This window comes from Numenius arquata, chromosome 3, assembly GCF_964106895.1.
Source record: "Numenius arquata chromosome 3, bNumArq3.hap1.1, whole genome shotgun sequence".
NCBI lineage: Eukaryota > Metazoa > Chordata > Aves > Charadriiformes > Scolopacidae > Numenius > Numenius arquata.
Window position 1 is genome coordinate 29,668,554 of NC_133578.1, and position 26,729 is coordinate 29,695,282.

Sequence of the window (26,729 nt, forward strand, 5' to 3'; positions counted from 1 at the left end):
TTTAAATGAATGCTGTTCACAACAAATGCCTGGCAAAGGCCCAGATCAAAGTATCAGGTAATTGTCTAAGTAGTCAAAACAGAGAACACTAATTAATTAGTAATAAATATCCTGAATTATTAAAGGTAAAACTTCTTTGATCTTTGTTTCAAAACATTTTTTTCTTATGGTTGGAGTGCACTATTTCTAAATTGAGGGGCCTTTACTATACATCCCCGAGTTGCTGAGAAACAGTGTTGCTATAGAGACTGAAAATGAGGTGGAAGCTGGCACAATAACGCAGAAAGCACAGTGTGCTGTAACAAGCAGTTGCTGCAACTACACAAAGGGGAAAAATAGTAAGTCCTAGTGGTAATGTCCTAGAACAAGAATTGTTCAGCTCAACCAGAATGCTTATGCACTCTTCAGTACACCCAAAGGCAAGGGTTTATGCAGAATATATATAACATTTGTAAGACACATACATTTACCTTAAAGACCTTTTCCATATTTTTTTCCACAGTTACTCTAACACCCAGGTAGTAGGATTCACCAATGCTATGAATATCCTGTGTACATAGCATTACTCAGACACTTGTGAGAAAATGTGTACCAGAAATTACTTATTACTTACAGAAAACCCAAAATTAGCGATGACTAAGTCTATCACTGTGTTACAACTGTATGAATATGTTATCATATTTTAACTTTCCTATAATTTTTATTCTTTCTTTCTCTCCTAAGCAAAAGCCAGGAAAAGAAACTTTAGTTTCCATTCTACTATGCTTCCATGAGGAAAGATCTGAATTTCCGTGCAGGCCACTAGCCAAATCTAATTAGAATAATTTAGAATACAAGAGACATCCAAGACATTTGTTTTGCCTTTCTCCTCCCAACTCCTAAGAAGCAATTCTTTGCCTCTAGTTTTCAGGTAGTGCCTCAGAAGTCTGGTAAGCCAGCAAAAATAATTAATTTCCTTCTCCTTAACAGCTGTGCAGTGTTGGTGCTTGAATTGCAATCTGTTGGAACAACTACCTCCACAGGTAGAATAAAAAAATTCAAAGAGTAAAAGACTGACAAATCATATTCCATATAGAAAAAACCTAATGTAAACACACATTAGGGAAGCCAACTTTTCCTCCCCTGTCTTGGAGAAGGAGCTATGGAACAAACTAGGTAGTTTGTAAAGACTACTGGTAGCATCCTTCCCTGCTATGCTCTCCTGAGACATCTGCCTCCAGATGCTTCTCAGAGACTTGGCCAATTTTCTGTGCATACACTACTAGAAACTAATTCCCTGGAGACCACTTCCTCATGAAATGAATGATTCCCAACCACTTTCTTCAAGACATTTTTCAACACCTGCCTCTACAACTCCCACGTCAACTCTTCCATGAAGATACTTGTAACGATATCTCAGTTCCTGTAAATGATGCTTCTCCTATATACATTTCATGTAAGAAACTACACTCTTCCAACTCCCTTGTGATACGCCAGCTTTCTGAGCTCCTCTTTCTAAGACCAGTGAGACACCCCTCCTCATTCTGTTCACATCAGCTGATAAATAACAAATAAACTCCTCTTGGTTTCCTCATGTAAGAAATTGTCTACCCCTGTTCAGAGTTTGAACCTCCACTTGAGCAGAAATAATGAATTTATTCCAACTATATGTATCTGATTCAAAGAACAGGAAACTTTTTATTTTGCTTTAAACAAATATCTGATAAAAAATTAGCAAGTACAATAATATTTATAATAATACAATCTTTTAACACAGTATCCATCTTTTAAGACACCAAGGACATGCAAGTGAAAATGGTTCCTCAACAACCCTTTTTAGACAAGAACTTAATTAATTGCACATTTGACTTAAAACATGAGAGTAGTCCCTATGAAACTCATGTAATCAATGAAAAACATGGAGACAAAAATGATCTTGTCACCAAGGAAATGCATGCAGTTAATTTTTTGTGTTAAAAAATCAATTTTGCCTAAGAATACACATTCTTACACAAGTACTGTTCTTCATTAAATCTGAAACAGGAACTTGGAGTTATAAAACTGCTACTCTATGCATGACATTCTTGCTCAAAATTGTCTTAATATGAATGCTTTAGATATTAAAAGGTGTTTTTGAAACAGTTTATTGGTCTGACGAAATAAGTTGTTGGATGTTAATGAAATCTCAGACTCACTAAAGTCAACAAGAATTTTGCTTTGGTCTCCAGATTAAGAATTTTATATTCACACTACTTTTGAAGTATTTTTCTACCTACAGATTTCCAAGTTTTTGATGAAGAAGATACTGCAAAAGCTATGATAATGTTTAGCCTTTCTTTGTAGTTTGCTTTTTGGAGCAATGGAAACAATATTTTAGTATGAGAATTTTCAGCATTTTCTCCTCCAGACAATTCTGGCTAAAGTGAGCCAGTAGGTAAGGTTTCCATCTCTGTAAAAAAAGAAAAAGAGTATATATTTTTGCCAACCTCCTAAAATACTTACACATGCAAGGAGATAAACAGGGCACTTGGGTAATCTTTGAATAGTACAGCACTTGATATTAATGTCACAAGAAGAGGCCACAACTAAGCAGTCAGCTACTGGCAGTAGAAAGGCCTTAGTGTTTTAAGCAGCTACAAGAGGAATGGGACAGCTCTACAGAGAAGCAGTGCCATACAAGTACAGAGCAGACGAGGAAGGACACTCCTATCTAATTGGGAATCTCCTGTCTGGGTTAATCAAGGTCATGATTAGTGGAATAATTAAACTCTGCATTTATCAAGAAAATCTTATTATGTCCGTACTCCTCTCCTGAGAAACAAACATGGATAACCAAAAAGCTTATGTGCTCATGAAAGGCCCTGGGCATCAAGCTCCAAATAGCTTCCCCACTCTTCAGCCTGCCCTTAATGCCGAAGAACAGCTCATATTATGGTAAGTGCTGATACAAAGGTATTGGAAATAATTTGAAAAGAAAGAAAGAAAACTAACTAGGGAAAAGTTAGGACCTAAAAGTAGAAAGAAATGGCTAGAGCATTGGGAAAGTGCAGAGATTTCAGAACCTGAGAATAGAGAAAATGTGAGAAACAAAAATAAAGCACACTTTAAAGTTCAACTGTTCTTATTTTGACGAATAATTCTTCTTTCCCTTACACAATCCTAAAATGACAGAGAACTTGAAAAGTAAAATAGGTAGGAAAAGCAGCACAGAAAGATTTGGCAGAAGTTGTGCGGGGTTTATTCTGCATGGGAAAAGTAGATTGTGGATTCAGGGGAGTTTTGCCATGGTAGTATCATGTAGCCTACAGCATTCCCACATGCTTCTAAATATTAGGAAGCAATATTGGAATTTTTTAGTTGAAATTTCTCATATTGTTGTGTATTTTAAAAAAAATCAAGTCATGATAAACTTTGTGTGTCATTAACAAACAAAGCAAAATGGCTTAATAATTTATAATGTAGGGATCTCTAGAAGATCTGTCATCTGGAAGACGGCAGATGTAGCTGCTACTTACTGAGATTACCTTCTCTATAGAAAGTAGGAATATCTCTTTTTTAGCCTACTGTCTTTAGGTGTCTCAAACTTTTCTTCTTCTGACTGGCTTATAGGCTAAAGATACTGAATGAACTGTTTGGTACTGTAACGGAAAAATGAGATGTTTGACTTCCAATTTACATTATTTTTTTATCTGTTAGAAACTCAGCTCATTATTTCTAGATAGTAAAGAGTAGTAAAGTATAGTAAAGAATAGTAAAGTATAGTAAAGAATAGCTTCAAAAACATATAGTAGGACATATGGTGAAAGTGCTTTTCTAATAATAGTTACTTGGGTTAAAACAATTTTATATTTACTAATAACCAAAGCTAAAATGTGTCATGCTAAATGTATTATTTATGCTCAGCTTTTATATTCATGATCTGTGAATGACACAAAAAAACCTTATCAAAACAAGGTTGCTACCATGCAGGCTTGCCCTTCCTGTCACCATGCCCCAGGCATGGTCAGGATACATCAGACAAGCACTTGTTATTTATATTCCTTCCTGAATGATTTTATATCCATTTTAAACAAAAGGGACATAACATAAGAATCCATTACTTAAATTCTCACTTAAAACTTGATCTCGTCTTTTATGGGGAGAAAATCCCACCTTGACACAAATAATTTTCACTGGTGATTTTATCAGCTCCATAAGGATGCATTTCATTAATTTCCTTTAGTGCAATGAGCTTTTCCTGAATGGAAAAAAAAAAAAGTAGTTTTAATATCACCCATTTTTTTCATCCACTAATCCTAGTAAAATCTGGCCTTCATTCATACAAAGTCATAGCCATAAGGATCACAAAAGATATGTCTCCTGGCATAGAACTACTCTGAATACCACACAAGCAAAATCGACATCATTAGTATAGATTGTAGAAAAAATAAATTAAAACAAGTATTTATGTTTTGCACAAAGCCTGCAGAACTTAGGGGTGCAAATTCTACACTTTCATAGGTAAACTTTTTTTATAATCTCCTTTTTGGGCAATAGAACAGTCATCTGTTCATTTCAATATATGAATACTACCTAACACTTATAAATACCTGGTATTTATCACACATAAGTGCATGTGTGAAGTTTGTATGCCTAACATTTGGAAAGTTATGTTGCAACCTACCCATAGGTGGCAGAATGGGCATGCTAGTAGATACAAGAAATCATCACCTGAACCAGCTCATGGGCTAAACGTCCCAGAACTTCTTGGGTTGTTTCACTGATTTCTAATTCTGTCACGACTTTCCAGTTACCATTCTGGAACCTCACTGGCATAGAGAAGACAATTCCTTCAGGAACACAAAATTGACCTGAAGAAGAGGGGGAAAATGACCCAAATGTATTATTTCTGATTAAAAAACACATCCTCACCACTGTCGAGATTAAGTCCTACAGACTTACAAAAGTCTGCAACTGTAAGATCTTAGTATAAACGGAGACTGCCTTTTTCAATGTGCAGTTCAAAGACTAAAGAGTTCCCCTTTTACTGTAACTTTGTATTTTAGTTAGATGTATGTGAATCATAGAATAGTTTGGGTTGGAAGGGACCTTTAAAGGTGCCCCCCCTGCAGTCCAACCCCCCCTGCAATGAGCAGGGGCATCTTCAACTAGATCAGGTTATTCAGAGCCCCATCCAACTTGACCTTGAATGTTTCCAAGGATGGAGTGTCAACCACCTCTCTGGCCAACGTGTTCCAGTGTTTTACCACCCTCATCATCAAAAATTTCTTCCTTATATCTAGTCTAAATCTATCCTCTTTCAGCTTAAAACCATTGCTCCTTGTCCTATTGTAACAGGCCCTACTAAAAAGTCTGTTTCTTATAAGCCCACTTTAAGTACTGAAAGGCTGCAATAAGGTCTCCCTGGAGCCTTCTCTTCTCCAGGCTGAACAACCCCAACTCTTTCAGCCTGTCCTCACAGGAGAGGTGCTCCAGCCCTCTGATCATTTTTGTGGCCCTTCTCTGGCCCTGCTCCAAGAGGTCCATGTCTTTCTGTGCTGTAACACAAATGCTGTAACAATTTTACATCTTAAAAAGGGGATAAACTTAAATTTTTTATTTCATGCAAGGGTTAAATGGCTGTTGTGAAACTTTCCATTTATTGGTCCACATAAATACACAAGAACATGCTTCTTATAAAGAGTCCTTGCGCAAAATGCATACAGCAGAAAAGCATTTAAACTAGGAGACTAAGAGACAATCTGCAACAAGACTATAAATCTAAGAGGTGCTTGTAAGAAGTGAGTATCAAATGCTCTGGAGAGCAAAATCGCTTACATTTGGAGGTTCTTATGCTGAAACAAACTCTCAGCCTCTCATTATATCATAATTTGTTTTACAAGTTTCTATTACATTAAAAATCTTGATTAAAAATATCATTATACATACTGGGGAAAGCTACAAGAGAATATGTGAAGCAAAAGTAGATTTACCTTCAGTAAGTACTCCCACAGAAACGATCTCCCCAGGAGGAGAGCCATGATACCAGTATCTCAGTACAGTGGCTACCGCATGAGCAGGTAACATTCCCACACAATTACTGACCCTGGAACTCAGTGAATTCTGTTCAGATAGAAATTCTGAATGGATCCATTCACTACCAATAAAAAAAGGGGGGAAAAAAACCCACTAAGATGACTGAAGGAAGAGTAGCTTTCTAGAGGAAAAAGGAAGTAAACCTGAAGGAAGAAAATAGTCAAAACTTTTATTCAAATTTCACTGCTGAAGGCAAGGCACTTAAAGACAGAAAAAAATAGAGTCTAACAAAAAGTAGCTCAAACGGTAAGAAGAAGCACTAATTAACTATGAAAGTTAGGTCACTTACTCAAGTTATAACCTCTATGATGATAACGATGATGATGATTATGTATTACCATCTTATGTAAGAACCCAGTCATAAACCATAAACCCCCTGTGCTAGGCACAGTACAAGTATAGAACAAAAGAAATGTCTGCTGTCCAATAAACGCCAGGTTTAGACCAGAGTGGGAGCTCCATATAGCCAGGCCTGAGTGTACATCACATCTGCTACCCTCTCCCCGCACCCATCCTTTCTCTGATGCTTCTCTTTTCGCAAGAAGCTATCCAGCTGCCAGGTAGCCTTTTTATATATGTTAACAAATTGTCTGGTTTGGGAAACTGACAACATTAGTGTGCTCTGGCTGGATGTTCAATGGAATTCAGGTACTTCAAGATGCAGATATATGTTTAGTATTATTTCAAAGTTTCTTCATGCATACTAGACATCTAAGTCACTATCTGGACTTCCATTACTTTTTATAGGCTGCTCATGATATGATAGAAGAGAAAGACACTTAATATGTAGGAAAATACAGTTATATGCAAAGTTGGCAGGAGAGTCAGAACTATGTATAGCACTAGGAGTTACTCAACTTCTTTTGCAGACTGAGTGCTTCAACTTGAACTTTCCTTTATGCACAGCGCTAGTCAATAAAGACAAATCCTGAAAACAAAACCTTTCTTGGCATTTATTAAACAGTTCAGATAAACATGGATTAAAAGCAGTTATTTAGTTTTACTTGAAAAAAAATATAAATCTCTACCGTACCTATCATAAATCATATTCAACACAGGACGTGGAAAATTAGCTGGGCCCCAAATAGCACAGTCATATCCATAAAGTTTTGCATGTGACAAATCAATGTAGTTACAGCCAGTAATATTGCCCCAAACAATCACATCTTTAACTCCTGTAACAGAGGAAAATACATAGATTAATGAAGAGACAGACAAATACTTTCAGAGCGTAGGCTGGACTAGATGACCTTCAGAAGTCCCTTTCAAGATTAATTATTCTTCAACTCAGTATCCTGCCTTGATAGCAAAAATTATTTGATCTGAAAAATGCAACAAGGTTTTCCATAACACATGAAACTTCATCACAAGTTGAAAAAGGAATTTTAATTTATATCATGTTATTGTACATACTAGACAAAACCTAGTAAATACTTATCTGTCAGAAAAAATCATATTGCAAATATACAGCAATGTTCCTTTTAAAATCCTGCACATGCAAATATAGAATGCCTAACAGTAAAAAAAATGTTTAAAAAAACCCCTAACTGCTTTGGTGCAAAAGGAATTTCTCAAATAACCTGCTGATAGGGTGTTTGGCCTATTAACTTACTTTTCTATTTTATTAGGCTCCAAAATGTCTAGACTTGTAATTGATGACCAGTTTCTACCCCTGCAACACTGACAGAATTCTGACGCTGAGCAGGCTGTTGGAGCACACCTTTGCTATGCAGTACAGAACCATGCAAATATAACCAAGCTATAACAACTGACCTGAGAAAGCAAGCTAATTAACCCAGAAATAATACTACAACACAGTTCTACTATACTCTCTTTATCTGCACAGCAGTATATTGGCATGTTTATTCACAGCTAGTTTGTGTGTCTCCAAAATAACAATGCACAGTAGAGTGCAAATGCAACCTTGAAGTCCTAGTTCACAATTCAGCTCAGTCCTTCTTAGTGTATTTCCAGCATGAAATACATACCAGAATAGCAGGGCTGCGTCCAAGAGTTAGCAAAACAATTGACATTCATGGCATCAGGCACAGATCCAGATAGCGGTTAGCACAGAGAAGAGTAGCACCTGCTAGTCACACCCTGGCATTCTGTACAGCCACGCAATTCAGTGGGTGCACTGTTGTGCTTGCATTTCTGCACGCACATCAACTATGTTCTGCAGTGAAATATGTACTCTCAAAGGCGTCCATCCACTGAATTCCTCAAATGCTACCAGAACACAAATATTCACCTGTTGCGTTCATATTCAGCTTCCTGGCCAGTGTGGCTTTAGCTGCACTTTCCCAGGATGTCGCAACAGCAATGACATTTTCAGCCTTAATGGACGGGCCGTATGTCATAATCATCATCGCCTTAAGGTTTATGAAGGTTTTTCCTGATGAAATTACTCTGACCTCACTCTTGGCATTCTTCTCAATCAGGGGAGCATACACTTGACAGATGTCACTCACTTCTCTGATGTAGTTCTCAAGGGACTGGACTTCATGGTTTAAGAGGACATCATCAAGAACAATGACAATATCGGCTTGAATAAAAGCCTCATCTATTTCAGTGTGCACTGAAATACTGCGGAGGAGTGGGAACGCCATGTCTTCAGCTTCCATTACAATACCAGAAAGAACTTCCTTAAACTGGTCAGTGTCAAGCAAATGGATACTGATTTCTGTGGTCATCCCAAACACTTCTCCATTTGCCAACAGAGGGATCAGCTGATAACAGGTTGGAGCTGATGCACTGATAAGAAAAGGGTACAGAAAAATTGCAGTTAATGGCTAACCACTGCTTGTTTGGAAGTATTATATAAATACACACAAAGACCTTTCTTTTGTATTTGATTATGTTTAAATAGACCATTAGCTTAGGTCCTTTATTGCTCTTTCTGCCATTTCAACAGGTTAAAAATTAAAACAGTTGGGTCTTCCTTTCATTTGAAAGTTTTTCCATCCTCTATGTTTCAGTTGATACTGTCACTTAAAAATTGGTGCCTTTAAAGAACCACAATTTTTTTTAAGGTGCTCTGTTATGACTACCAGAAATAAAAAAATTTCTAAAGCTAGAACTGCAAGAAACTCTTTACTTATTTAAGTATTTCCAGAAACATTTAATGCAAGATAGTTGCACTACAAAATTCCTAGCTTATTTTGTAAATACTTGCTTTCCCCTAAGGTGAAATGTTTGCTGTCTAAATGTTCCCTGTTCACATCCCTCACTTAAATTGGTGCAAAATGTACCAAAAGTAGAAATAATTTCTAAATTATATACTGAATGCTCATAGTGACAGGTGCAGAACTTAATTCAAATGAGCAAATTACAGGGATTCATGTATAGCTTCAGATGGTTACACCTGTTATATGCAATAGGAAAAAGTGCATTCTTCTGAAGTTGAGTGAAACTTCATATACTTTTTACTCTCACCTAGTGATCCAGATCTGCAAAGGCTTGATAAGACCTTTAATCTCTTCCTCCTCTTTTTCAATTTCAATATACGCCTGCAGGTTCTCCTCAGCAACGTCTACCATTTCCTCACTCAACATCATTGAGGTGATGCCGTAATACTGCTAAGAACAAAAAGGATGATCTCTAATCAAGTGACAACCCAAACACACCAAGGTAACATTGGAAAGGATAGCTTTACTTTACATCTGAAGGAGGAATAAAGAACAACATTATAAGAAAACATAAAATATGGACTTATAGTATTAGAGTCAACTCATTACCTGAGCATATTCCAGAAAATCATTAACTCCTCCCAGAAGCAGGCCCTTCCCTCCACGGTCCAACAATTCTCTCCAAATGATAGGAGACTCTTTGTGTTCCCATCCATTCCTTTCACAAATGTCATGAAGCCACTGCTAATGTAAACATCCCCAACAAAAGGTTATAATACTTTTTCACATTTGATAACACTTAAATATTACAGCTATAAACATTCCTATTATTTCTTCTCAATGCATAATTACAAGGTGCTTCACAACTTACTCATCTATCAGTGTGTGCAAAATGGGGGAATAACAGAAAGCAAGGCATGGTGATATACTGTGATACTTCAGCAAAGGTGCAAAAGGTCTTCTTGCTTTTATTGCTGTAATTTTGCTCAGTTCTCTTAGTGGTGCTGAAGATAGTCATGTTGTGAAGCAGTGAGTAATCTGAGGATTCCTATTTATCCGCAGAAGGTAAGCTGCAAAGGTTAATTGCTGTTGACTTAATGGTTCTAGTTACTTGGTTGAGGTGTCAAACAAAATATAAGCAGTAATAAACATCATAGTACTGTCTATCTCATGAAGTAACACTGCAGTTTTTCAGTTCCTCATAGAGACTACAGTGTAGACATGGCAACGTCTACAGCAAAAGTACTCAGAAAGGCCCATCCACATTGTAAACAAATATGTGAGATTTAATTTCATACTTATGGTGTAATTCAAAGCCCCTGATTGCCAGAAATGTTCTTGACAAGTAAGAACTCTGAAGGCATATGCAATCACAGTGTGCAAATGATTTACAGGCTGAGCAGCCATTTATACGTAGTAAAAAATTAATAAACTTGAACTTCTTACTGACAAAACCCAGCTTTAGGCTGGCCCACATATTGTGCCCATCTTCTGTGGTAAGATTCACGAGAATGCCAGTCTCTCACAACACTCAAACCTCTCCTCTGGCTGGCTCGTGTAGCCAAAGCTGCTTCTGCAGCACCACTACTCACATACCAAAACTGAAACACAGAAGATGACACATACTATAGATAATCACATTTGTTGCTTTCTAGAGCATGTAGAGCACCTTTCCAGGGCATCTGCCAATGACTTGACTTATGATTCCTTACCTCCCATTTGTCAGGGTGCTGAGTGATCTTGTGAACCCTGAAGTCTGGCAAGTTAGCCTGGAGATAGTCAGCCAGGAGTTCAGCTTTGGCATAGTAAGGGCAGTTTGCCTTACCTGTGAACAGAGCAACACCACCACAAATGGCAGATTTTGTGACATTGACTGATAAGGGCTTAACAGGCCAAATGTTTTTCACTTGTTCCAATTAACCGTTGCAACAGTTCTCTCCAAATGATAGGAGACTCTCTGTGTTCCCATCCATTCCTTTCACAAATGTCATGAAGCCACTGCTAATGTAAACATCCCCAACAAAAGGTTATAATACTTTTTCACATTTGATAACACTTAAATATTACAGCTATAAACATTCCTATTATTTCCTCTCAATGCATAATTACAAGGTGCTTCACAACTTACTCATCTATCAGTGTGTGCAAAATGGGGGAATAACAGAAAGCAATTGCTCCAGTTAAAAGAGAGTCATGATATCATGGAATCACGGAATTGTCAGAGTTGGAAGGGACCTCTAGAGATCACCTAGTCCAACTCCCCTGCTAAAGCAGAATTGCCTAGAGCACATTACTCAGGATTGCATCCAGGCGGGTCTTGAAAATCTCCAGAGAAGGGGACTCCACAACCTCCCTGGGCAGCCTGTTCCAGTGCTCTGTCACCCTCACCGTAAAGAAGTTTCTCCTCATATTTGAATGGAACTTCCTATGTTCCAGCTTGTGCCCGTTGCCCCTTGTCCTGTCACTGGGAACCACTGAAAAGAGTCTGGCTCCATCCTCCTTCAACCCACCCTTTAGATACTTATAAGCATTAATAAGGTCTCCCCTCAGCCTTCTCTTCTCCAGGCTAGAGTCCCAGCTCTCTCAGCCTTTCTTCATAAGGGAGATGCTCTAATCCCTCAATCATCTTAGTTGCCCTACGCTGGACTCTCTCCAGTAGTTCCCTGTCTCTCTTGAATTGGGGAGCCCAGAACTGGATGCAGTATTCTAGTTGTGGCCTCACCAGTGCAGAGTAGAGGGGGAGAATGACCTCTCTCGACCTACTAGCCACACTCTTCCCTATGCAGCCCAGGATTCCACTGGCCCTCTTGGCGACAAGGGCACATTGCTGGCTCATGGATAGTTTACTATCCACCAGGACTCCCAGATCCTTCTCCTTAGAAGTGCAAAGCACTGGAAAGCAGGTCCACCCCTAATCTATATTGGTGTCTGGCATTCTTTCTCCCCAGGTGCAGGACCCTACACTTGCCCTTGTTGAACCTCATTAGGTTCCTCTCTGCCCAGCTCTCCAGCCTGTTCAGGTCACACTGGATGGCGGCACAGCCCTCTGGAGTGTCGTCCAGCCCTCCCAGTTTGGTATCATCAGCAAACTTGCTGAGGATACACTCTGTCCCCTCTTCCAGGTCATTGATGAATATGTTGAACAAAACTGGACCAAGTATTGACCCCTGGTCTTATGTAACCAGCAGAAAGTTCCCAGAAAGTTCCCAGAAAGTAACAGGACAAGCATATGAGGCGCAAAGAAAGGATAATTTCGGAGGTGAAGCAGTCTCCTCAGCCAGCGCTGAGGCGGCCAGCGGGGGGGGGGCGGGCGGCACAACGGCAGCAGAGAGCGGCAGAAGCCTCACCGCCGGGCTAAGAAGGGGAGCAGGCTGACTCGGAACCGGCTGAGGCAGGTTTCCGTACAGACACCGCTCTCTAGGGAGGCAGAAAGAACGGGAAGCTTCGAAGCCCGCAGAGACGAACACCCGCCGCCGCGCCTCACCCGCCACCACCAGCTTGGCCATGCGCGCGGCACCCTCCAACGGTCGCTCCGGCGTCGCGCAGCAACGCGCCGCGGAGGCGGTTTGTCCCTCGGCCCGCCCCGTCCCTCTCGCGAGGCCTGCCGAGAGCGCGCGGAGAGTGGGGGACGGGACCCGCGGTGTCATGGCGCCGTCGCGTGCGAGGTAACGGCTACCGGGCGGCGGGGGAGCCGGCGCGCCACCCACCCGCCCGTCCGTCCCGGCATGACACAGCGCGGCGCGGCACGGCACGGTCTGGCGGGATCCACCGCTGTTGGGCCCGGGTGTATCGAGCGAAATCGCCGTAAGGCTCGTTGTCCCCTTGGCGCCGGACGGCGGGCCTGCGCCGCTGGTACCGCACCCGGCCGGGCGGCGTTCCCAGCGCCTGCAGAAAGCGAAGCCGAAACCGGGAGGCATTGCCCCGCCGGGTGCCGCGGCCCCGGGGGGTGGCGGCAGGGAGGCCAGGACAGATTGTGTGGCGGGGCAGGGTTCTGTGAGCCGGCGCCGGAGGCTGGCTCCCACCAGAGCCCCGCCAGGAGACGGGTCTGCTTGGAGAAACGGCCGTTAGGAACAGACTCACCCTCCCGGCATAGATTTTGGTTAAAACGGCAAAGAGGAAAAAGAGTTGACACCCAGTATGAGTTAGCCTCGTGTTGAGAGCTTTCACTAAACCGTAGAACACCCAGTAAAAGGCTCTCTGCAAATAATTTTCCATGGATCTTTTTCCCTTTTTTTTTTTTCTCTCTCTCCTGTAGAAGATGTACATAGATACAGAAATTGAAACTTCAGGAACTGAAAGTCTGGTCACTAATCCATAATTTTCAATTGTTTTTACAGATAAGTGATCTTAAGCAGTTCATCCAGGACTGTTTCCACTGGTAGAATTTCATCGGATCCCTTACTTGGAGTTGGCATTTCAAATCTACTCATGAGACATTAGCAAAAATGAATAATAAAATAAGTTATTTATTAAATACTGTTAGGTGCATGCATAGGTGTAATTCTGTGCTTACTCCCAAATCTTCAGCCACAACAAGAAAACACATATTATGGATTGGCAGATACAGGGATCCCCTGGAAAATGTGAACTTCAGGAAATTATTTTTAAATATTTCTCCTCTGCATGGATCATCTCTTCGATTTCTGTCTCAAAAAATAGATGTTTTTAGCACAGGTGCTAAAATACAACCAGAGAAGGGTACAGAGGCTTTGGTGAGTGAACAGGCTCCCCACAGCTCCTTGGAACTTGAAAAGTTGGATGATTCTGGGAGTTTCAGAGGAAAGCGTGGAATGGATCGTAGCGAACCATTCTTTGATAGTCTCCAGAAATGTACCTGCCCCAGTGATGTACTGGACTTGGCTACAGAGTCTGCTGCTTCCATCAAACACTTCACAAATTCTTTAACTACGATATGGAAGCTCTTCAGAAACCTGTCCGAAGACCAGCAGCGTTATGAGAAGCAGCTGATCTTTGAGCACCCAGCTTTTGTCAAGCTTTGTCAGCAGCTGCTGCGGGACTCCAGAAGGATGACACGAGGTGACCTGGTCTTCAGTCTGCATGCCGTGGTGAACCTGGGTGTTCCTCAGAACACTCTCCTAGTCCAGACTTTGGTGAGGGTGTGCCAAGTAAGTACCAAAATCCCTCTTTTCCTAAGTTTGGGCTGAAACCTCTGGGCTAATTCTGGGAGGCTGTGCAACATCAGAGAGAGTTGGGTTACATCCCTGCTTCGGTCTGACATTCCATGGAAACGGGGCTCCCATAATTAATTTGTGTGTACTTCTAATTTCCTTAATTTTTGAAACCACTGCCTGATTTCAGACAGATTCAAAAGAGAAGAGAAATGTCAAAAATCATTACACTTTTCAAACTAAATTTGACTGATATGAGACCTTGTAGGTCACTGCAGAATTAAAGCTTATGAATTGACTTCTGGGAGAAAAAGAAGATGGCAAGTACAGATTAAGAGTGGTCAGTTTTTCTTTTCTGAAACTTTTACTGGTCTGAAGTAATCTGACGTGGAAACTCTTTAACAGGAGAAGCTCAATCAACTTGATAATCGATGTATCTCAGTTTTGGCGACTACTTTAGCAGAGCTGGAAAAAGACAAGAATGTGAGCGCTCTTCAAGCTGGATTACAGTGAGAAAAATCTTTCACATGTTTATATTTAAATGTTTTTTGAATATATGTATTGTAGAAATCATGGAGAGAGTGTCTGGGCATAAAAGACATACTGTGGTTTTAGGACTTAAATGATCACATGAGATAATAGCTGTACAAGACAGTGATTTTTGGCATTGTCTTTGCAGTTTCAAGCAGAAAGGCTTCCGATGGCAGAGGGTGCTAGGCTGCTCTGCGGGGGATTCATATTCTGACCACAGCTCCACCACTGTGGGCTTTTTGTGATGTTGGTCAAGTCGCTTCGCATGTCTATGCGTCTGTTTTATCCCTGTGTAGAAAGGAGGTAATGAGACTAGCTTCCTTTGTGAAGTATTTTGATTTGTTATGACGAAAAATGCTGTTTAACAGCCAGGGAATATTTTATTTTAATTTAGCAAGTAAAAATTAAGATGAAGACATGTTTAGACTTTATCTGTGCATCCAGCAAGGCTTCTGTGTAGTGCTGTATCAGAATAACTTCTTTTACTGTAGTAATTTTTTCTGGGCCAATGAGATTTAATGTGGATAACCAATCTGCTCACTCCAATGAGATTGTTTGTACTGAGGCTGTCACAAAATTTGCCATGGATTAGGATTTTTGGTCCTATGTCAGGTCCTGCTTTGAGAAGGAGGATGATCTGATCCCTTTGAGAAGTGATATGCAAAAACCAGGTTCTCCTGGAAGCTCAGATAAACAATTCTTTTAATTTAGTAGAAAGCAGGAGATCCACCTACAGCTCTTTCTCTGTCTTGATGTCCGTTTGCAGGAAGCATTTGCAGGGATGAATTTCAGAGCAGTGCACTGCCTAAGAAAGTGACACTTCCTATTTTTGTAGCTGTGCAGGTATATGTAAGGGTGATTCAGACATAACAATTACAATACCTCCCTCTGAGCCAGAAAAGGAGGTACTGGGAATGCAGAACTCCTTCATCTTATGCTTGTGATTCCTCTGTGTTATGATATCCCCTTCTGTTCCTGCAGCCCAAAGCACTGCTTGTTTGATTTTTTTCCTCGCTTGCACCAAGTTATTATCAGTGTCTGTCCCCAGGTTTCCTGGCTGTTTCAGAACTTGCCTGCACATAGATGATTCTATGATACAAATGTGCAATTTATTTATTTTTTTTCTGCAGAAGGGTGTTCATTCCTTGAGGCTTAACAGCACTCATGTCTGCACAGTCACGTGTGCAGTCTGGTCAGATGCCCCTGCTGTTAATGTATCAGCAACAACACTCATCTATCAGGATAACATTAAGAAAGCATATATAATTATTTCCATGTGCTAAATATCTATGCTGCAGCTACATCATGTAGAGTTATACCAGCCTTGCAAAAAAGAGGTGGGAGAGGAGAAGGGAATTACAGCTTTAACTCAGGTGTACATCTGTGAGGGAGAACGGGGCTACCTACCTGTTTCTGCTGAAATGGGGAAAGCTCTATTAAACAGTTACTCTCTCTAGCTCAAGGCTTTGTGTGTGTTTCTTCATCAGATTACTAGTGGAGCAGCGCATTCCAAGTATCAGAGACATCTTTATACTGCAAAACCTGATGAAATGCTTGGGAAAAGATGTTCCAGTCTTTCTGAAAAAGAAATTAGAGGTAAATTTAGTTGGAGGCTCATTTTATTTGCACAAAGCCCATGCTCTTGCACTGTTTATAAATTGTTACGGTTCTTTCCAGACACTCAAAATGTAATAGAAGGGTTAACTGTGTTTGCTATATGCTTCATAGTCCAGCTATATCTGCAGGAAAAACTTAAAATAGGAGGCTGGGAATATCCCACTGTGAAAGGGGGCAGAAAGCAATGGAGATGGTACAAAAGGAATTGAGGCAGTAAAATAGCATTGCCCTCACCTCATTTGGGTTGGTCACATGGTATTTCATAGAAGCACTTGCAGGCTGGTCCCTGATTCCCTTGCTCATCTTGTGGCTGGAAGACAAGATGACAGAAAACTAGTCTGTGATGGGGCTGTGTCCAATAATGGTACGGGGCTAGAGGACCGATGGGAGTGAGATGCCAGGAGAACTCACCTACCTCATGGCCTTATCTTTCTGTGCATCTGAAAGGTCCCCTGTGAAATACAGTGGTTGGGAGCAGGCTGTAGATTTTATGGCAGGACATACTGAGTTTTGTTCCCTGATTTAAAGACACTTTTTGAAACCTTTCAAACAGGGCCTGCTAGTGTTTTCATCGCATAGCTGAAGGGCTCTGAGGTCAGTTTGTAATAGCATTCGTGGGGAAGTGAAGGAAGGTACCACTGATGGGAAACTGGGCAAGAATAGAGCAGTGCAGGGGGCTCATGCAATGTGTTAGATGTAAGTAAATTGTAAAACCTTGGACAAGGTACCACTTTTTACAACATGGTGAGAAACTGAAGATATGGTGGAACGTGGAACTGAGAAGAAAGTAACATTTCCACTTGTTAACTGAAGGGAGCTTTTAATTTTCTAAGCCTACAGGGTGCTATTTTTAATAAAGTGTCGTTTATATTGTAGATGCATTTTGTATTTAACCTTTGATATGCATGCAGTAAGAATATTGTATTTTAATAGCCAGTATACTTTGTAGTCTCATTTTTACTGTCTTTTATATCAATCTAATTACTGCTTCAATAAATGAAGTCTCTTTTACGGCATCAGAGCTGACCTTTGTGCCTCAGTCCACATTTGTAGCTGTATGCCACTCGGCGTGCTGTTGGATCACCTTGAAGGCGTACAGCTTTCACACACATCCAAAACAGTAATTGGGGTACTATTAAATAAGTCAGCTGTGCCAATTAAATTTCTGCTATGTTTTTAAGAGTTAGTAGAAGATATATATTCACAGTATTTGGAAATGAGCTTTACTGAGACTTCTTTCTTTAAAAAAAAACATATAAAAGCAAATTTCTGGGAACTTGCATAGTGACACAGCTCTAGAACACTTGACCTGCTATAATTGCGTATTAAGAAATTGAGAGTAGTTACTTTATGTTTTTGCTGTTTGTTGCTCCTTTTTCTTTCATATAAGTCTGAACAGGCTATGGAATTTGGGAAAGGTGTGGTGAAAATGCCTTCACCAGAAAGCAGTGATAATATACCTGAAGAATGAAGGATTTAATAAACTCTGATTCACTTTAGATGGCAGTTTTGAAAGAGATAGACCATCTGACTTTCCCGAATGCTCTGCGTATGTTTTTGGCTCTGGATGCAATGTATTATTGTTCCGTTCCAATCCTGAATGCCTGCAGTAAAAAGATCCAGGGTAAGAAAAAAATATGTTTATTAAATTTCCCTTCCTTATATCAAATTCCTCCGAATTATTGTCTCATCTCCCTTTTCTGATTTCCTTTAAAACTCAAGAAACATCTTTGTTTTACAGGATATTATAGTAATGTGGCGCCATTTGACAAGCAGCAAGACAGAAAATTACTGATCAATAATGAAAGCAAATAGCTCTTTTCTTCTCTGCCCTTCTTAACATTTACCCAAATTACATATTTTTCTTTGCATTTTTGTGTATGCAGAATTTAGGAAAAAAAATTCTAGCAAGAAAAAATAGATTTCAGATAAACTTTTAAAACAAATCTGAATTGGAACTGGACATCTTACAGGATGGTTTGGTGACTTGATGTGATTTGTTGATAAACTAAAGGGAATGTAGTGTTTTCCTGATTAAGTGGATTTAATTATTGAGTGCTGCTTAACTAACTCATAGAATCATAGAATCGTCTAGGTTGGAAGGGACCTTTAAGATCATCTAGTCCAACCATCAACCTAACTCTGATAAAAAAAACCAAAAGAAAACCATACAACCCCCCCCCCCCCCCATTACTAAACTATGTCTCTAAGCACTATCTCAACCCGTCTTTTGAAAACCTCCAGGGATGGTGCCTCAGCCACTTCCCTGGGCAGCCCATTCCAGTGCTTAATAACCCTTTTAGTGTACAAATTTTTCCTAATATCCAATCTGAACCTCCCCTGGCGCAACTTGAGGCCATTTCCTCTTGTCCTATCGCCTGTGACTTGGGAGAAGAGACCAATCCCTGCTTCTCTACAACCTCCTTTCAGGTAGTTGTAGACAGCGATAAGGTCTCCCCTCAGCCTCTTTTTCTCTAGGCTAAACGATCCCAGTCTTTCCTCATACGACTCACTCTCCAGAACCCTCACCAGCTTCGTTGCCCTTCTCTGGACCCGCTCCAGCACCTCAATGTCTTTTCTGTGTTAAGGGGCCCAAAACTGGACACAGTACTCGAGGTGGGGCCTCACCAGTGCCGAGTACAGAGGGACGATCACGTCCCTAGTCCTACTCACCATGCTGTTCCTGATACATGCAAAGATGCTTTTGGCTGCCTTGGCCACCTGGGCACACTACTGGGTCATGTTGCAGGCCAGAAAAAAATTAAATAAAAACTAATGCTTTTGCCATTCTTCATACCTTTATAATACATTTCTTAAGTACATGGTCAGTATGTATTAATTCACACTTAAAATACTTATGAATTTGTGTCTAAAAAACCCATTAAGACAGCAAAATAGCATTCTTAACATAAATGAACCAGGGGTGGTTTGACTGCTTGCACAGCCTTTATTTGTCCTGGTTGTTCATATGTGTTAGGACATGGTCTTTAATTATGCATACTGGCTTCTCCCATAGCACTTTCACCACACTCAGTACACAAGCTAGGTGGTATACACAGACCGAGCAGCTACTCAGTACTTTTTTCTGGATTTTTTTAGTGCATGTTCTCAGGACTTACACGCTGCACATCATGCAAATGATGCTCTGGGGACAGAGTGATTATTTTCTGGACAGATATGATCCCCCATCAGAGGCTGGAGATAGAATAGGAAGAGGAGGGAGGAGCACGCTTTGGGACCGATGGGGCAAAGGAATACTCCAGCAGATTTTCCAGATCTTGTGCTGGTTGCTGGGGCTCTCAAGAAAGTAGCCGCCTCTCCCGTATCTGGGGACCTGACCAGAATTGTAATAACTGTGTCCTTCATAGATACTTATTGAGTTAATTTTTGTAGCAGCAAGGGAGTGACCCAGTGGTGATACTAATTTTCTAATTGTGCAGAAGAGAGAGATTAAGGTCAAAGTGTCCAGTAATACGAGATTTCGTTAGCCTATTTTCTTTAAGAATACTTAGCATTGCAAATCACTTTATTTGATGCACAGCTCTCATTGGCTTCCATTGCAGTTGTCGGCACTCAGCACTTCAAGAAATGAGGTAACAGTGTTTTTATGCTGAGCCTGAAAAATCACTGAGCACAACTCAGGAGTTAAATTCAGTTATTTTCCTGCTATCCTCTTGAGTCCTCTGGCAGAGCAAAAGATAAAGTCTAGTTTTGATTAGTGCTGATCCTACTGTAACTATGCTCTTTTCTCTTGCAGTCACTGTCTTATGACATGTGTGCCCGTCATTGCATCAAAGTGGGATGTTCAAGAAAGAACCTTCAGTACTTAACCTTTTTCATCTCAGGAGTAGGTCCATCTTGTGTAGCAGTCCCATGCAGAAGTCTTTTGTCATCTGGCACTCAATCTGTGTCATTACGCTGATATGCCAGGAGGTTACATCATGGTTCCATGTTTTCCAGTTTGGCATGCACTAATGCTTTAGTGCTTGACAGCCTTTAGTGCTTTCTAGACGTAGATTCATATATATGGTTTCTTGCCATTTTGTAAAACCAAATGGGGAAAAAAACCCATAAATTTCATCAAGTGCTGATATCTGATTAATCAGCAGCTTTAGATCCAGCTCTTTGTTGCTTCCTCAGCTGACATGGTGAAGTGGACAGCCCAAAGGCTCCTTCAGTACTAAAGGGGATAACCCTGAAGGTTTCCATGCTGAGTGTAGGGAGGTGCTGAAAATCAAGAATCCTGGAACACAAGACGTTCTGGGAACACAGTCTTCTTGCTTCTTTTGTTAATTTGTCTCCTTCTGCTGACTTATCCTTTCTAGTTTGATCCTGACTCAGTTTGGTTTCTTCTGCCTCCGTTTCTTCATGTCTTTTAGCTGAGTTGACTTTGCCTAGCTAGTCTCGGTCTGTTCCACAGTTCTTACGCAACTTTTCCCCCCCTTCTCCAAACTTAGCCAAACTGATCCCACAGTATCTCCAACCTACACTTCCCATTACTTTGTATCATTTGTCCTTTTTTGCTCTTCTGTTACAGAGAATGTCCATGATGTTTCATTTCGGCACTTTATTCTCATTCTGGAAGCTTGCTACAGTCTCCAGTACCGTAATGTTAAACTGTTTTCAGCAGTAGCAGACTATGTTAATTCCACTGCCTGCCTTTGGGACAAAAGACAGGTGAGTTTGAGACTAAATAATTTGTAGTGGTACTAGTAGAATATCAGGTGCTTCCCATCTTACCTTTCCTTGTGTTTGTGTTTTATTATTAGGAATACCGATCTCATGAAGTTGATACAGTTAAATTGTTTTAAATGCTCTTCTGTTTATTGATGAATAAAGAAATAAGAAATAAAGGGGGTGTTATGATTTGAAAAATTTGCTTTCATTAAAAATGCTTTTTATGAAATCAACAGGTAGGATCCACTTTACTGGCTTTCTTGACCTTATAAAACTATCTTTTCTTTTAGATGATGCTTTTTCTTTCTGCCTTTGAGACACTTGGCTTTCAGCCTAGTGAGCTGATGGATATTTTTGCTGAGAAGGTGACAGAAGACCCTGAATTCCTCAACTTGAAAAACCTTTTGATTGTTCTCCGAGTGTATTCACGACTCAACTATATTCCCAGAGGCCAAAAGCATCTGTAGGTTTTCATTTAGAATGCCTGATAATATGTTATGTAGTCGTTAAAGAGTAATGTATGGCAACTAGTATTTGATTTCAGTTGTGAAAGAGTTCATAATCCTGTTTTAGTAATCTGTAAGGTAAATTCGCTGTGTCTTTTCACATTTTTTCTACATAGGAATTTTTCTTTGTAATTGAAAACAGCGACTAGGTTCTGGACTGACGAGGCTGCTAAATCTGTTGATAGGGAGCTGTGTCCTCAAAGAGGAATCAAAAGCTAATGCTGGATTACACAACATATGATTATACAAGATAATAGAGATTTTAACTTGTAATTTTGTTTGAAATCTGTATTTTATTTAACCTTATTTGTGTATTTAGATACTTTTCTTCTGCTTTTGGAAAAGGTTTTTTGAGACTCTTCATAACTGCTTGAATAAGTACCTCCCTCAGATTTCCAACACAGAGCTGCTGAAGGCAGTGTATTCACTTTGCATCTTAGGATATCTTCCTCATCGTGCACTTGATGAGCTGCTGCAAAAGGACAGCAGGGATGAACTTCTCTTGTCAGGTCAGGCCTTACTTTCTCATGTTTGTGTTTTAAAAGGGATAGTCTGTGTCTGTACATAATTTGTTGTGTTAGAAGTTTGGAAATCAAAGAATGCTAACATGATTAATATTACATTTGAAGTCCTCAAGACAAAGCTAGCATAGTCATGGTGATCTAAGTGATCTGTTTCTGCACTAGAGCATGAGGATTATTGTATTGGGCCCAATGGTGGCAATAGTTTAGTAGTAGGTGTGCACGTGGAGAGACATGAATATGAGATTTGTGAAGTGGTAGAAATGTGTGACAGCTAGGGGTTCTAGCTTAGACAGATGTTTAGGCATTTTTAAAAACACAGGAAGTCTTAACCTTTGTAAATCAACTTTAGTACCTGGAATCATGAGTTAAAAGGTTTTTTGACTGCTGAGTTATGATGAGGACCTTGGAGTGGCTTATAGTAGACTTTGGTTTCCACATTACAATTCTCTACAGTCAGTAGAGTAGTTCAGCAGAGTAGAAATTCAATGTAGAGTAAACCACGGTGTCTTGCTGTTGAGCCTGCTGTGACTGAACCTGAAAGTTACAAAACTGTAACTGCTTAGAGTTTGTGCAGCTTAGTACTCTTAAAGCACAGTTTCAAAATTATGGCCAAGTCCGATATCTCTTCTTTGTTTTATAAATAGCTTCTAGTTGTCTGGATTTTAGAAATGGTTTTAATGCATTCTCTCCCATTCCATGTTCTCCTTAAGTCACCTGTGATAACTGGTAGCATTCACAGAGCTGTGTACAGTAGAGGGGAAAGACTGCATAAATAGGCAGGGCCCAGCTGTAGACTTTAATATTATAATTAATGGATTGATGGTGTATATTTAACAATATATTGAAGATACTCAATAATATTCAGTGAAAAAACAATTGGGTTTTGATTCCTATATTGAAATTCATTTGCTCTGACAGAACAGACTATAAATGATAATAACATGAAAAATTCTGTGAGATACGTAGGATGAAATATTTTTTGTATACTTTTTCAGATGATCTTCACAAAGAACAAAAGGAAGTGATGCTTCGCTCTGTGAAAGCATGTGTGGAACTTGATAGCCCTTCCTTCGCAAAGCCTGCATTTGTCCTGACTGAGAATTCCTCCTCATTGATATCTCTTAATCTCAGAAAGGCTCAGGAGGCACTCATAGAACTTCTGGGAGATGAGAACATGTTTCGGCAAAATGTTCAGCTGCCATATAAGTATCATATTGGTATGAAGCCAAATTACTGTCATATTCTATTTAATGTAGATTTATAATCCCCAAGATAATAAGGTGGTAACAAATTTGCGTAGGGTGCAAGTGATTAAGTGTAACGCTTAGAAGACGCAGTACTTTAACAATTGTTCTCTTTGATTGGTTAATCTACCTTCTAGCATGCTTCTGTTAAATTGTTTAAGTCAATTTACTAAAACTTTATCATTGCTCTTATTTACAAAACTGCTTTGGACTTTTTGTTAAGCACCAGCAAGCAGATATTAGTTGTACATAAATCCAATATGGCCAACTGTTTTAGAGAGTTGTCATGTTAGTACGGAATCACATTAGTGATTCAGCCTTCTTTTGTTCTCTGACTTGTTTTTTTTCTGAAGCTATGTCTAAGGTTTGGGTTCTAGTTTAATTTATGAAATTGGATATAACCTTCTGTAATCATTTCATAACGTTTGTTTTCTTTTATATTTGATATTGCTTATTTTTTTTGCCAACCACCCAGGTTACCAATTTTTCTGCATTTATAATAATTTTCTTCCTAAATATTTCTAATGAGGAATAGGATTACGCGAAAATCTGAGTAGGTATGATGGACTGTGATCAAGACTATTTTCTTTAAACTATGATTTCACTCTCATAAAGTTATCTCTACAGTTTCCAAAAATTTTTTTTTTTTCCTGGAGATGTGCAAGCTATAGCTGTTTATATTGGTTGCAGGGAGGGAAAAGCCATCAGTAATTAGATATATTAGTAATTAAAGTTATTAGAGAACAGCAATTAGGAACAGAGCAGTGACAGTATCTGTTAACTTTTTCAAATGAACCGTTAATTTGAAAACAATTTGAACAATTAAAATTTGAACATTAATTGTAACCTCTTGTAGTGTTAAATGTTTTGTTGTTTTGTTTTCAGATTTTGAAATCAGAGTGGATTCAGACAGAAAGAAAGTGCTCCCAATATCTGCAACAGATGATCATGTTGATTCAAGTGTTCAAAGGTGTCTTTTTTGACTGCATTTTTTTTCTAGTAGGCTAGTTTTATTTGTATATATTCCATGCAGTTACTTCTTTGGTTCACTGATTTGCAGAAGGAAAGTAGATAACTAACTTGTTATTTGTGCTCACTGAGATACACAAAATTTGCCATGCCAGTTCAGAGCAATAATTAATCCAGCTCAGTACCTTCTTCTAACAGAGGCTAAAACTTAACATTTCACAGAAATAGGCAGAAAGCATCACAGTAATCTGATACTCTTGTAATGGATACAGGTTTTGAACTATGACTGAAATCCTTTCCCTAAAACTGGTACATTACGCTTTTAAAATTCCAAGTATTTATGTGTTATTCTCTTAAGTCTCTAAAATGTGCATCTCAATGGTATGTTATGGCAATCAGTTCAGCTGCTGAAATATAATTTGAATAAAAAGGATCATCATATCCACATTTTAGGTGATTAATTTAATCTTGTATAGAAGAATGACCTCTCAGTAACTGAAGTGGGACATATATCATTTAAGTAATGCTTAAGTAGAATTGAGTAATACTTAACATTTGTGTGCTGGATCACTGCACAGCAATGTATTTTGTATAGTTTGAGTTTTGGGAAAAGGAGAGCTAGTGAATTGTGTAACAGAAGCTCACTGTTAGGTTTCCAAGGCATTCAGCTTCCCTCACCCTTCCAAGTAGGTTTTTACGGCAGCAAGTAACTGATTTTGAATATTAGCAAAGGATCAAAGTCAATAGAGAAGCTGTCAAAATAATGTGTAATTCTGAATGATCTATTTCTTTCTCATTATGGGAGAAGTGGAGATCTAAGGACTTAATTTTGCTCTAGGTATTTAGGTAGATGCTGATACTTGTGTGAAGCTCACAGAAGAAGAGAGGGTCCAAATTAAGTAAGTCTGGAGAAGGAAAATGATAATGAAATTTGTGCAGTTCTGATATTTTTGGCTGCCAGAAAGACAGTTATATATTCTGCAGTGTTAAAGGACATAATTGAATCATTGTCTCAAAAAAAAAAAAAGTTTATTCTGCATTTATACAATGGAGTCTTCCCTACTATTCTTGGTTGTAGATTGGCTTTTCTCTTTGTTCCTCTGTCTGCCTTCTGTCTGGGTACAACACATCCCCAAGGGAAACTGGCAGTGAAGAAGCGGCATCTAAATAAACTGGGCTATCATGTGATTCTGGTAAGAAGAGTCCTGTTATTCTCTCTGTTTCAGTCCTGTTACCAGCAGAGTAATGAGTATGTTCGTTTGGTAGAACAGACCTTGTAGGGAATAGTGAGCCTTCTCTGGAGTGGTAATTATATATCACCTCTACTTAGAAGGCAGTGTTGGTGTCACCAGGGAGAAAAGAGAAAGGAACTCTAAAAGACAAGCTACCACTTATCATCATCAATGAAATAAATATAAACATAGTTCAGCAAAAATAAATAAATAAATAAAAGAATCTAGCCATTGAATTGCTTTGTACCTAAAAAACCTATGTGACTTTGACTTATTTCCCTGATTTTTATAGAATGAATGATAGAAGTCAACTTGTTTTCAAAATACAGTGACTCCCTATGGCCTTCTCATCACTGAGTGCTTGGGTTGCGAGACAGGGTAGTTTGCTAAAGACAATAGAACTAAGTATCCTTTGCTTCTCCTTTCTTCTAGGTCCTGAACAAGAAGTTTCAGGAAATGACAAACGAAGATGCAGTTGAGTTTTTGAAAGAAAAAATTTATTCAGAAAATGCTTTCCCTTTTTCTGAAGTGACTGTGCAGGATAGCAATTAAAATAAACTAAAAATTTTGGGTCTCCTGATCTCTCTTTTTCCTCTGTAATTAATGTAAAGTTTTGAGGGAAGAGATAAGCAGTTATATACACAACTGCCTACTCCAAAGTATTACAGATTGAGAAAAGTTTGTAAAGTGAACAACGTCTGCTGATAGTGAGGGTTTTCTTTTGTGAAGTGGGAGCGGGTTTTCTTTAGTGGAACTACTTATTAATCCAAAAATTATCCTGACATCAGTTACTGTTGAAATGGCTTCATTTTATCTTCATTTTGCTTCCCCTCCCCTATGCCCCGAGTCAAATTTCTCTCTTGAGCTGGGTCAGGGAAAGAAAGTGACTATTTCAAGTGGTACCATGTTCTCTGTGCAGAACTATAGATGGCAAAGCAGGAAATAACTCAGCCTGAGGTATATTAAAAGATCCAAAGTTACATGAAAAGTTTCTGAATAAATCAATCACCCAGTTTTCAGAAGTCCAAGCGAATAATGATTCCGTTAGCTGTATGCTTTTTCTTTTGAACCTTTTGCTTCTCGCTACAAGAACACAGGTCTGACGGATCTATAAACTG

At 39.4% G+C, this 26,729-nt stretch overlaps 2 protein-coding genes across 2 annotated transcripts; one reads left to right on the forward strand and one right to left on the reverse strand.

Moving 5' to 3' along the window:
* Window positions 1-1,653: 1,653 nt before the first annotated feature.
* On the reverse strand, window positions 1,654-12,716 carry MDH1B (malate dehydrogenase 1B). The gene is made up of 10 exons (XM_074145444.1): window positions 12,667-12,716; window positions 10,895-11,007; window positions 9,792-9,926; window positions 9,490-9,632; window positions 8,306-8,808; window positions 7,088-7,229; window positions 5,952-6,115; window positions 4,690-4,829; window positions 4,132-4,216; window positions 1,654-2,428 (listed from the first exon to the last, which is right to left on the reverse strand). Exons 1-10 carry the CDS (start codon window positions 12,686-12,688, stop codon window positions 2,397-2,399), a joined length of 1,479 nt encoding a protein of 492 aa, XP_074001545.1. The 5' UTR covers window positions 12,689-12,716; the 3' UTR covers window positions 1,654-2,396.
* A 51-nt stretch (window positions 12,717-12,767) lies between these two features.
* FASTKD2 (FAST kinase domains 2) lies at window positions 12,768-26,595 on the forward strand. Its single transcript, XM_074145430.1, has 12 exons — window positions 12,768-12,847; window positions 13,520-14,308; window positions 14,717-14,820; window positions 16,330-16,438; window positions 17,960-18,083; window positions 20,997-21,136; window positions 21,427-21,599; window positions 21,988-22,151; window positions 23,162-23,383; window positions 24,296-24,380; window positions 25,458-25,572; window positions 26,044-26,595. The coding sequence occupies exons 2-12, from the start codon at window positions 13,628-13,630 to the stop codon at window positions 26,161-26,163; spliced, it is 2,037 nt and encodes a 678-aa protein (XP_074001531.1). The 5' UTR covers window positions 12,768-12,847; window positions 13,520-13,627; the 3' UTR covers window positions 26,164-26,595.
* The last annotated feature ends 134 nt before the right edge of the window (window positions 26,596-26,729 follow it).